This window comes from Tauraco erythrolophus, chromosome 14, assembly GCF_009769465.1.
Source record: "Tauraco erythrolophus isolate bTauEry1 chromosome 14, bTauEry1.pri, whole genome shotgun sequence".
NCBI classification, from domain to species: Eukaryota; Metazoa; Chordata; class Aves; order Musophagiformes; family Musophagidae; genus Tauraco; species Tauraco erythrolophus.
This window is the reverse complement of record NC_141478.1, coordinates 2,083,008-2,095,155: the sequence shown is the minus strand read 5'-3', so window position 1 is coordinate 2,095,155 and position 12,148 is coordinate 2,083,008. Positions and strand designations below refer to the sequence as shown.

General features: G+C 48.0%; 1 protein-coding gene across 5 annotated transcripts in view; it reads left to right on the top strand.

The window, feature by feature from the left end:
- The window catches only part of SMAD3 (SMAD family member 3), a 72,725-nt gene extending 67,506 nt beyond the window's left edge, over positions 1 to 5,219 (top strand). For 4 of the 5 annotated variants that reach the window (XM_086620631.1, XM_086620628.1, XM_086620630.1 and 1 more), the window contains 2 exons: positions 1,511 to 1,655; positions 5,096 to 5,219. In XM_086620631.1, the coding sequence (XP_086476757.1) occupies positions 1,511 to 1,655; positions 5,096 to 5,219 (269 nt within the window). Of the gene's footprint in view, positions 1 to 1,473; positions 1,656 to 5,095 lie in introns of all 5 variants that reach the window. The other variant, XM_086620626.1, reaches the window with a different exon arrangement.
- The last annotated feature ends 6,929 nt before the right edge of the window (positions 5,220 to 12,148 follow it).

The following is a 12,148-nucleotide window of genomic DNA, read 5'->3' as shown; positions in this document are numbered from 1 at the left end:
CCATCTTAACGGGTTTGCTTTCTCAGATGGTTAGGAGGCAGCTGCCAGTGTTGCAAGCATGACTTCATTCTCCAGCCACATCACAAGGGTCCACCCCAGCTGGAGTCAACATCTGAAGACATAAACAACCCACATTTCCACTGTAGATTCATCTAAGGCTCTCCCCACTTTTGCCACAGCCTTTGGCTGCCTTCTCAGACTCATCTTCAAATCTTTGCTGGGTTTGAAGCAGCTTATTCATTCCTTTGTCGACAAGATCAAGTTGTACCCGTTCCTCACAGGCACAGTTGTGGAGAGACCTGTTGCCATCCAGTCCTGAAGCCTGAACAGCTTGGCAGCCTGATCCTCCTCAAGTTTTTTTTGCTTTCCTTGCCATAACTCTTTCTCCGTGCTGAGCCTGGCCCTGATGCTCTCACTCTTCTTATTTTCCCCTCCTTAGGCTGCAATATGCCCGACACAGCTTCCCTTCAAGCTCCCTGCAAGATTCATGGCACTGGGGCTGGGCTCTTTTATGGTCACAAAAACGGGTGGCTCTTTCTGCAGCTGCTGAGCTGTTGCATGCGGTGACGCTTTGCTAAACGTGGTTCGACCCAAAGCAGATGACAGTGTGAGTCCAGCCCAAGAGGGCAGGCTCAGATTCTAGTGATTTTCGAAAAATACAATTCATCGCAGTCCAAATGGTTGTTTTTCAGACTTGGCTCATATGTCATCCCAAATGAGCGTTAGCTGCGTGCCAAGTTTCAGAGTTTAACTTGTTTCTGGTTATCTGGGAGAAAGCATGGCAACACTTTTCTTAGGAGTTGTGCATTTATTTCTTTAAACAAAGTTGTATTTCACCTTTATCACTTAAAAACAGTTGAGTAAGTTGTTCCCAGTCTTTTAGCTGGGACTAAACTTTGGGGGAAAACTCCAGTTTTAAAGGGAAACCCTTTGGCACATGATAGTTACATTTGAGAGACGACAGCAGAAGCAGCTCTGCTACCAGCCTTTTCAACCCTGATAACTGGTTTCTGGCTTGCCAGAGCGGTTTCGTTTCAGAACTTCTCCATTACTTCTGCTGACAGACACCGTGTAAATCCAACACCAGTGAGTTCCTATTTTTAGCCGGCACATTCCTTCCTTTCAGGCCCTGCAGCAATTGCTGTTGTTAAGTGTTATGGTCATAGTTAGGCTTTTAAATTACAATACCAGCGAGATGATTGTAAAGGAGATAGAAGGAGGTTCTATCTCCTTCATGAGGATCCCAAGTCTGGCCTGTAGGTCACAATCTGCTCACACTCATCGTTCCCTGTCCTGGGACATAGTTTTCTTCCTTTTCAACATATGAGCCGTGGAAACGTGGCAACCTCGATTCCGTTTCTGAAATGTTGTGTTTAAACAATCTGTATAGCATCACATGGTCTGAGACATGGGAGAGCAGCGTTGAGTTTCATTCCATCCTCTGAAAGAAATAGATTTCTTAATCTAGTTAAGCTAATGCCTTGTTCTTGTTGTCTTCTTTTTTTCCCAGGGTGTAACTTGAAGATTTTTAACAACCAGGAATTCGCCGCTCTCTTGGCTCAGTCTGTCAATCAGGGCTTCGAAGCTGTGTACCAGCTGACCAGAATGTGCACCATTCGCATGAGCTTTGTCAAGGGATGGGGAGCAGAGTACAGGTGAGGCCTTTTGGGTGGAACCTGGGGCTGTGCCCACGCTTGGCGCTGCCGCTCCTGCACGTCACAGCCTGGGATGGCGTTCTGCACAGCTGCCTTGCTCAGCTTTGGAGATGGGGGGAGTTAGCACCGTGTCTCTTCAGTTGTTCAGAATGTGGTCATTTCATCTCTGCTTTTTCCCATCCGATTTGTGTAGAACACAACATCACGTGATGTACGTGGAAGACCACGTACGTTTGGTCGCAGTGTTCATGAACCAAAAGCTTTACCTGAAGCACGGCAGATAAATCCAGATGGCCTGTGTAGAAACTATTACCTTTCTTTTTTCTTAAAATTAGATGTGTATTTGATAGTTTGAGTGTCTTAAGACTACACTGTTACGAGGATGGGATCAGTGTGAGTGCTTCCTGATAGACATGGGTTGGGTTTGACGCTTCTGTAATCAGGGACTAATAATGGGATTAAAATAAAAGCAGGTCGGCTTGAAAATTTATGTTTGGTGGAAGAATTGTTAGAGTTGCTGCAAAATTATAGTTAAATTTCCTCACCCTTTCCTCAGTGTTTTTCATGGGGCAGTTGCTTAAATGTGACCAGTGGCAGTAGGAGAAACAGGGTTACTTTTTTTTCCCCAGTGAATACCTAAGATAAAATAGGAGACGCAGGAGGGTCTGATGTTTGGGATGGATGATGTGGTCATTCTGACAACGTGGGGACAGTGTGAGGGACGTAGCTGGTGTCACTGTCGCTCCACTGCAGTGCCAAGCAAACGTCCCGACGTAGCAAAGGGAGCGAAATCCGTGTTTAATAGCACAAGTAGGGGAGACGAGATTTGTTGGAAAATGAGTGTCGTTTTATGAGAGAGAAAGCTGGCAAGGATTTAAGCCAAGTGGGATTTTGAAATACTTGCTTGACTGTGCACCCTTTAAATCTGTGGCCTTATTTGAAAACCTGGGGGCAGCCCCTGCCTCCCGGAGCAGCAAGGCCCGTGCTCCCCGTGCAGAGATGCCTGCAGCAGACGGGGGAGATGCCGTAGTATCAGCTGGAGCCCGGGCCCTACGCCTTACTCTCCCACTTTCTTCATTTCTCCAGATGTTTGGAGTCCATTTTGTTTTGAAATTGCCTTGCACCCAGGCCAGAGCCTTTCAGCCCTGGCTCACGGCCACGGCTCGTAATGAAATCCAGATGAGCATGACTTACGGAAAGTCAGCTATCTCATTGTAGTCGGTGAAACCCTACGCTCACGCCGAAGCTGCTCTCTTGCTCCTTCATTTCCTTGCCACAAAATACTACATCTGATTGCCTTTGTCAGAGCACGTTTATTTGTTGAACTGACTCATATCTGAAAACGTTGCTGTGGGAGCTGCATCCAGAGCACTGTTTCAGTGATTTCTGCTTCAGCTGCTTAGCCGTTTGAGCAGTCTAACTGGTGGGGTGTTTAGTGCTCTGGTGTGCCAGGGATTTAGCAGAGGGAGGAGGGGGAGAAGCCAATTGTATAAGCAGCCTGTGATACAGAGGTTCTCCTCCGTCCAGTGAGAGCCCGGTGCAGCCAGCTGAAGGCATGGAGAGCTTTAGGAGTTTGCCTTTTGGAAAGGCTGGAGCCAACGTGCTGGTCATCTGGGTGGGAAGGCAGAATGAAGTTTGCTGAGACAGATTTGCAGAGGGCAGAAGCGTGGCAGCCCCACGGGTAGTGAGTTTCCGAACAGTGTGGTGGGGACAGTTGTTGGATGCTCAGTGTTAGGCTGGTTTCAGGCAGCAAAGGGGAATGCTCTGTGTTAAGTTAAGGCAGATTTTTTTTTTTTTTCTGGGACCTGAGAGGTTTGTGTGCTTCACAGAAGCAGACAGAGCAGGAGGTGCTCTGCTCTCCCTGTCCTGCAGCCCTCCTGCCCCAACAGCTCATGAGACACCCGGTAACACAAACCACTTACCGCTCAGTCACTGGGTAGGACCAGCCCTGCCCATACGCCCACTCTCAGGGCATCGCTGGGCCGCCAGCTCCGGTCAGCCGTGCCAAGCTGGGAATGGGTGGGGTGCCTTCAGGGAGCTGCTTCCATTTTCAGTTCAAAGGATGAGATACGGCTTCATCAAATTCATCAACAGAATGGCTTACAGCCCTCTGCCAAAGCGTTGCAGAGCCCTACCCCAGAGCCCCGCTCCTCCACCCTGCTGTGATGGGGCAGGGATGGTGCTGGGAGCGCAGGGCAGCCCCACGGAGCAGAGGGAAGGGTCCCCTTTACAACAGCAATTTCTCCCTGGGCCCCACAGACTTTGGCTTCTCCCTCGCACAGATTCCAAGGACAGCTTCTGTGGGAAACGAGGGTGTAAAACAAGGCTGTTTCCAGGCTACTTCTCTCTCTTCGTAATCCTCCTCCTCCACAGCAGCTGTCCCTGCCTCTCCGCCTGGAACGAGACTTCTGCCATCCCTCGGTGGAGGAGGGAGAGCCCCTTGCCCTGCGCCTTGGCCTCCCTTCCCTTCCTTTCCTCCTCATCTCTTCCTGCTTTACCATCTGGAGACACTCCATGAGGTTTGGCCTCAGGGAGAATAACTGAGAAGCAGATAGGAGAGGGGGGAAGGTGCTTTGTGGCAAAGGAAAGTAAGAGCACGGTGCGTGCTGGCCCAGCGAGGCATCCCCCTCTTCTCTGGCCACAGCAGCCACCTCTTGAGGGATTTTAAAACACGTGGTTTAATACCATGTTCCTGCTTTTCTGACAGGTTTTGCAGCTTTTTATGCTCTGCAGCATTTCTGCTTCTTTTGAGGCAGCTGAGCAAACGCAGATCTGTTGGAGTGCCCCATATGCAGCACATATAGTGCAGGGTTCGACCCTCCAGAGCATCCTCTCGAGGTGGCCGAAAAGGATGCTCAGCGGCAGCTCTGGCTGAGCTGGGAGGGGGAGAGGGACCCCCCCCCCCGACACAAGGGGAGAGGGATCCACAGGGCTGCAGGAGGGAGTCTGCATGGCTGGGCAGTCATCTTCTCCGTCGCTTCCATGTCCTGCTAAAACCTAAGGATACGGTGACAAGAGAATGTCCTGGCCTTGTACATAGAGAAATTTCACATATTTGGTTAAAATGGCTTACGTTGCTATCTAATTAGGAGAGGCTGAGTAAAACTGAAGAATTTTGCTTAGATAAACACCTTCCTTTCTCTTTGGGGAGTCAGATGCAGCCTGTTTTCAGGAATCTGAGTAGTAAATAGGTTATATAGTGAGTTGCTCCTTTGGGAAACGTAAAGAGAAAAGGTAGGGGCTTAAAAGAAGTTGGCAGCGTAGCCCAAAAGCGTGTTATAAGGAGAGAGACATTCCTTTGGCCCCACATACAAGACTATTGTCTAAGCAGGAAAGAATGCTTCAGTAGCTGTAAAACCTTTTCACTTTTGTAAAGTTTCGTAAGTCACATCTCTCTGCTTTTTTTTCTTCTCCCCCCACCAACCCCTCCTGTCTTGTAGGCGGCAGACTGTGACCAGTACTCCCTGCTGGATCGAACTGCATCTTAATGGTCCTTTGCAGTGGCTCGACAAGGTCCTCACACAGATGGGCTCCCCGAGTATTCGTTGTTCCAGTGTCTCCTAAGGAAGCCTCTCCTGGGGGTGGGTGGGGGGAACAAGGACTCTGGGAAACGGAATTGGTTTAACCCTTAGCAAAATGCATAGTGCATAGTAAACAAATTCCCAGTTACTGAAGTGATGAGAAAAAAAATCTGCTGAAAAACAGAAAAGGTGGGTTTTCTTCGTTTTGTTTTGGTTTTAAACTAAATACCCATGTAAGCCACTTCCACTGAAACTGTTAGCACTTTGGTCACAACGCTATGGGCCACTGCAGTTAGAATTTGCAGCTGAAGCTTATCGTGATAAAAAACTGGACTTTGTTTCAGCGGAGAGAAGCCAGTGCTCTGCCTCCAGCCGTGTCGTGCCTGTCCGGCCACTCGTTCCGTGCCGTTGTGAGCACGTAGGAGCCACGGATGGCTCGGAGGAAACTTGCTCTTTGCCTCACACAACTCCAGGCTCGTGTCATGCAGCATCTCTGAAAAGCCGGGTACGGTGGGGCTTTGGGATGACTCTTGCTCACGCATTCCGGTCGCCATCCACCTGATCCACACCTGGGACAGCAGCAGCAGGGGGAAGAGGAGGCATTTAAAGCACACACAAGAACTAATTCCCCCAGCAATGTTCCCGAAAGGAATGAATTTCCCACGCTGGACTACTAACGAGGAGGCAGAGTCTTGCGTCACGCCCGAGGGATGCAGCGGGTACCCCGACGGTCTGAGTGGATTGACGTGAAGCAAAAGGCCAAACAAGGCTCCTTCTGATATTGCTGCAGCGACTTCTGCCTCGAGCTGCTCACAGACAGACGTTTGTCCCGTGGGGAGCTCTGGCCGGATACGTTAAGCCCTCGTTATTGTGCGGTCTGTTGGCATTAACTACAGAAAGTTTGTATTCCGTTGTCTCAGTACGTGGAATGGTGTCTGCCACCTGGGGAGTCTGAGGGGCTCAGTGAATTCCGTGTCCAGGTCTGCTCTAGCGATGGAAGTGGACAGGCCCGTGCTGCCATTCTCAGAACGTGCAGAACAGTAGGATATCCCACGCTGTCACGAGTGACTGCGCATGACCCAGGACATCTCGGACACAAAACCCCTCTGTTTAAAACTCATTTCAGCTGATTAAAATGCTCTGAGATGTGTTTTTGCCTGGAGAAATTGGGAGAGTGTGTATTTACTTGTATTATAAAATGTTCATTTTAAATATACATGCTCCAGACTGTTTAATATTTTTTTTCCCTGCAGCAACTGTCATGGCAAACAACTTCCACAACTGGAAAAAACCCTTAGCACTTGTTTTTTATGGTTCGAATTTGCCAAATAAGTCTCATAACTTTGTCAGTGCTATCCAATTATCTGTTTCTTTATATCTGCGTTGAATATCATATGCATTTGTGCCAAAATATTAGAAGGGGGAGGGGAGAAAGTGATAATCAGTTTCCTATGGAAATCTTTTTTTTTTCTTTTTTTAACATACGAAAGACAAACGCACCAGTCTGGCTCTGGGAAGGACAGACTCAGATGGACTGGATGGACTTCACAATGGTTTGTGTTACGGCTTTGGTCCTGCAGACTTGTGTGCTCCCAGGTGGGAATGCGAGCGGAGGTGGGAGCCCAGCCGAACTTTTCCTGCCTGCCAGGCTGAGGTTTGCAGCTTTGGAGCGCCCTGGTCCCATGGCACTGACGTGGCATGTCATTTCAGACACACACCAGGAATCTCCATGGACCAGCCTGACCGTAGAGAGAGGTTTTTCTGATGTGCTTGTTCCTTTGAGGCCGCTCTGTTTATCAAAAACCAGCAAAACCAGCAAAAAAACATCACTTGTGGACCTGAGGCGTCGGCAGGAGAGGGTTCAAGGTTCCCTTGCTTGGTGGAGATGGGAACAGCTGATCCGAGGGGCTCATTGCTGGTGTTTGTTTTACCAGGGGATGCTTTCGAGAGATTTCTTCCAGAAACAAGAAGTGACATTTTTGCGTATGAAATTGAAATTCCGAAGAAGACTTTCGGTGGTGGTTATGCTCCTGAGCTTTTGAATATCCTCTTGCAGAGTTTTGCCTGGAGCTTTCACTGCGCAGCACGGCTTGTGTCGTGGTGCTGGGGCTTTTCTAGGAGTTTTTTAGATGAGTTTAGTTCTTTTCCTTAAGTCTCGGATTGCACGGACTCGTGCAATAAGAGCGTCTGTATAAAATAGAATTTTCTAGCCACTTAAAAAGCAGGTCTGTCCGTCATCGCGGGTTGATTCGGCATGTAGTTCAGATACAGGTTTCTAACATGGCTGCAAACAAAAATTTATCCTGACTTTTGTGGAAATATTCGACTTGCTGTTTTAGTGAGAGAGGGGAAAAAAAGAACCTCCTACATAAAATGGCCCCAGGTTTCCTCCCCGAGTTCCCTTAAGTCATATTTGCTTATTTTAGTGAACAAACCGGTTTTATAGTCCGCATAATCATGGAGGAAGTTGGACTCTGTGGTGCCTTGGGAATTAGCAACAAAAATGACATTTTCAGTTCCAGTGTCGGGAGAGCTCATTACCCGTGGCGGTGTGTGCAGGAGCCCGGCCTGACCCAGGGGCTCCAAGCTGGAGTAAACCCCAACTTTAACATGAAGTTTGCACACAGAATCGCCTCCTCAGCCCTGCTGAGAACTGGACCTCGACTTCCGCTGTCAACCAGACCAGTATCTTCTCCTCGATCAAGGATAAGGAATTGCTGGCTGTTACTGATAGATGCCTTGTGAAAACCAGGGTTCAGACGATGCGTAAAAACTTCAGTCAATCTCACCTCATCAAGCCTTAAGTAAAATGACTTCAAATGGAAAATGGAGGCTGGCCTAGTGATGCCATTAGATCAAATGGAGAAGGTTATCTCCATGAGTATTGATTTCCTCCCCTCCCCTTTGTTTGCCTTCTCACTAATTCATAAAAGCTTTATGATTTCTGAAACTGCCTTGCAAAGTCAAATGGGAAGTGCTGTACCGTGCAGCACGTGGCAGGATGAAGGCTGGGAAGGGCTGTGATCCCAGGGAATTGCGGCCGAGTTTCCCTTCGTGTGGCACAGTCTAAGTGGATGGTACAGACGAGAGCCGGCTCCCCGCCTCCGGAACGCGCGGGCACTGAGGAGAGGGAAGAGGTGGCGTTGGGCTGTGGGTTTTCGTAGAGTGCGCCTGGCTTCTTCTTGGATTTTGCTTTTTTTTTCTAAAACTGTATTAAAGTAGCTTTGATATGTAGCACAAATGTATGCAATCAGCCGTGCCCTAGCTTGGATCACACATCCGGACTGGAATATCTTCTCATTTAGTGGTAGTCTGGGCTAGTTTTACCAGGATTTCATACATTTTTGTTACTAGTAGAGAGTCACTAGCAGGAACTTTGACTCTTTTTAACTGGTGTAGCTGTACACAAGGGCCTGGCTGCTGGCAGATGATACTGATGGCCTTGTGGTTTTAAAAGACTGTGGTGATTTTTTTTTTTTTAATTATTATTAATGTATTGAACTGAATTGCAGTTTGTATTTTGTGTTAAGCTTGTCTTAGAAGTAATCCAGTGCTGTCCATTTGATTTAATGGCCAGGAATCCGCATGGATATGTACAAAGATGGAGATATCTAATGATAACAGATTTCCCCAAAGCTCTGGCTACCCATATATGCCGTGAGAAGGCTGGGGGTAACCGTTGAGAAAGAGTTAAGCAAATTAGTTTCCTCTCCCCTTAAGGATCAGCACAGTTTGAACCATGCAGAGGGCTCCTTGGCAGGGTGAAGAACATTCAGGACTCCATCTCAAGCAGCAAGCACTCGAGCACATCCGTGCCTTGTGCTGCTTACTCGCTGGGAAAAGCACCAGGAGCAGGAACTCAGCTCGGTGAAGGACTTCAGCCATATCACAAAACATCTGTGGGCTTTCCTAGTTCTCCAGGTACTGGATAGGCAGGAGGAACGGACTTCCACAAATAAGCTGGTAAGCTAGAATGAGGCATAATTAGTCACTATATAGTAGCTGATTGAGCAGTATGGTTAAGAAATTCAGTATATGTTTTTTATTATGTACATGCTTTTGTATTTATGTTGTCTTTCGTGAGTATTCAGATGAATCAAATATTTAATTTTTAACAGAAAGGGCAATTAAGGATCCAGAGTATTACATCTTTCCTGTGTTCCTTGCTGGTGACTGCTAGAAATGAAGCAGTTACTGATGTGAGAACAAGAGACTCACCTCAGGACTGAGCCACAGACCCTGGCAGATAAAGCGGAACACGGACTTCTCCAGCCAGACCCTTCGCCTGAGTTGCTGTTTTATCCTTTAGCAACAAGTCCGGTTCCCAGATGGGCCCTGGAATTGTGCTCTTCAGGTCTTTTCCCATTTATGAGGCTTTAAACTGACAGCAACGCTTTACTCCATAAACATTCTGGTTCGCCTGACTTTTCCTCCAGTACGTGGGTACCGGAGGAGCCTGCGCCAGTCTCTGCTGCTGGGATGCATCTCGTTCACTCTCCCAACGGAGGCAGCCCGCTTCCTCCTCCACGCTGGATCGGACTGTTCCCCTCTGGTAGATCCGTAGGAGCATGTTTGCAGTAGTGTTTAGATTTTCCTAACCCGAGACTGTATGTTAATGACCGGTGATGTCACCTCCCTGCTAAATTTAGCTTATTAAGCATTATTCACCTTTTTGTAACTAAAGGCCTGTGCTATGTATGCCCTCTTCTTTCATATGTGAAACTGTAAGTCCTATTTTTGACATTTTAATAAACTTGGATTTTGAAAACTGAGGCTCGTGAGAAGATAAGGATATGGTAAAAATATATGTAAGGACACAAACTGAAAGTTTGGAGTTTTAAACCACAAATCATTCAGAGACAGCAGCATCTTTACGTATGTGTAACGAAGGTTGTGCCCAGTAATTCGCACGAGATCTCAGCAACAGGTAAGACCTTCATTCTTGTTACAGTTTGGACAGTTTTGATCAAGACTTTAAAGCCAGATATAAAAAAAATGATTAAAAAATTGCAACTAGCTCTTGTAACTAACAGGATTCGAAGGTGAGTAGAAGCGGAGCACTGTGGCTCAAGGGATTTGTGGAACTGTTGGAAAAGTCAGACGTAGCGAAGCATTTGCTCGTTGCCCGGTACGCTGCACCGTAGCTGTATTTTCACCTTACGGCTGTGAATTGGGAATCTCCACTGTAGGAGCTGCAGTGGGGTATTTACTGCCTTGCCCTCAGCGTCTTGTTGTGAGGCGGGCCCCAAAGTACCTCTGGTGTCTCTGTGTTGAGGAATTGTTTCCTTTTTGAGTCCCCGTGCTAAAGTCATGGGTTTGGTTCACTTCCACAAAATGGAGGAGGGCAGGTGGATGGGCATAAACGTGGTCTTCAGCCCATAACGTCTTCGTCAGGAGGTGTTGAGTTAATGCTGTCGGAGTGGTGCGGGTTCTGGTCCAGCTCAGGAGCATTCCTCCAATCCACGCTGGTACCTTGCTGAGAAACGTGGCTTCTCTCGGAGCTGGCGGGTAGTTAGAAGTGCCCCACTCTTGTCAACTCAGAGATGATGGCTGGAAGAGACTACTGGAGGTCTCTAGTCCAACCTCTTGCTTGATCTGGAACTGCTGCCAACACTAGATCAGGTCAGCTGGGCTTTTATCCAGATAAATCTTGAAGAAAAATCCTAAAGTACAGAGATTGTACCCACCTCCTCCCCAGACAAGCTGTTCATGGCTGCGTTATGTTGCAAGTGGAAAAGTTTTGCCGTCCTAATCTCCCAGTCTGTGTTTTTGGCTATTGCCCCTTGTTATCATAGAATCAGAATGGTTTGGGTTGGAAGGGACCTCAAAAATCATCTAGTTCCAACCCCCCTGCCATGGGCAGGGACACCCTCCACTACACCAGGTTGCGCAAAGCCTCATCCAACCTGGCCTGGAACACTGCCAGGGATGGGGCAGCCACAGCTTCTCTGGGCAACCTGCTCCAGTGCCTCATCACCCTCAGAGGGAAGAATTTCCTCCTTGTATCTCATCAGAATCTCCTCCCTTTCAGTGTAAATCCATTGCCCCGTGTCCTGTCACTACACGCCCTCACAAAACGGAATGTTATAATGGTTTAGAACATGTTACAGTGGGTTTCTTGGGTCACTGGCAGAGTCTTCGCCCCAACCCTGGTCAGCTGTAGAGAACTGGGTGCTGTGGATGTGTCCCTGCTGCTGCTGTCCTTACTGGGACTGCGCCTCAAGGCGACTCTGGGACATGACATGTTTCAGCAGAAGGCAGGTAGCGGGGTCGGATGCCGTACTGGGGGGAGAAACACACATATGGTGGCATTCAACTGGCCTCGGAGCGGGCATTCTCCAAAGAGCAGCACTAAGCCAGGGCACACCAGGATCTAATTCTGTGAACTCCTAACGTCCCTCCTAGGGTTTCACTGAAATTCAGATTTTCTTTTTCGTTGTTTTTCCTGACGGAGGATTTACGAGAACACTTTTTCCACTCAGTTTTCCAACAATGTGGTAATAAAAGGGTCTCGTCCAGGTTTCGTACTGGGGTTGCCAAAACTCGAGCGTGATGTAGTAAATCAGCTCTGAGCTGCGAGTTCTGCTGGTTGTCACCTGGATAATCGTGGATTTCAGTATCACAATCTTCTCATCGGTAGGAAAAGAGGCAAAGAGGGAATGCATCGACTGGTGGAGCCTCGAAAGTTTAACTGGCTCCAGTGTGTTTTCACGCGGTTCAGCAGTAGCTGTGCCCCAGCAAACGCTGGAATTGCAATTTCTTCAGTTCTGTTCTGTTTAAAGGTCTCCCGCAGCCTTTGGATCGTTGGCCGGGCCCCTTTTCAGATGCTCTTTTCGGACACGGGTGGCAAAGCCAGCAGCCAGAAACTGAGGCGTCTCATTTTCACGGATGCGTCGTCACGTTTTCCTTCAGAATTGTGTCTTAAAACTAATTTATTGATACTAATTACTGGTATCTAGTAATGTAATGTGT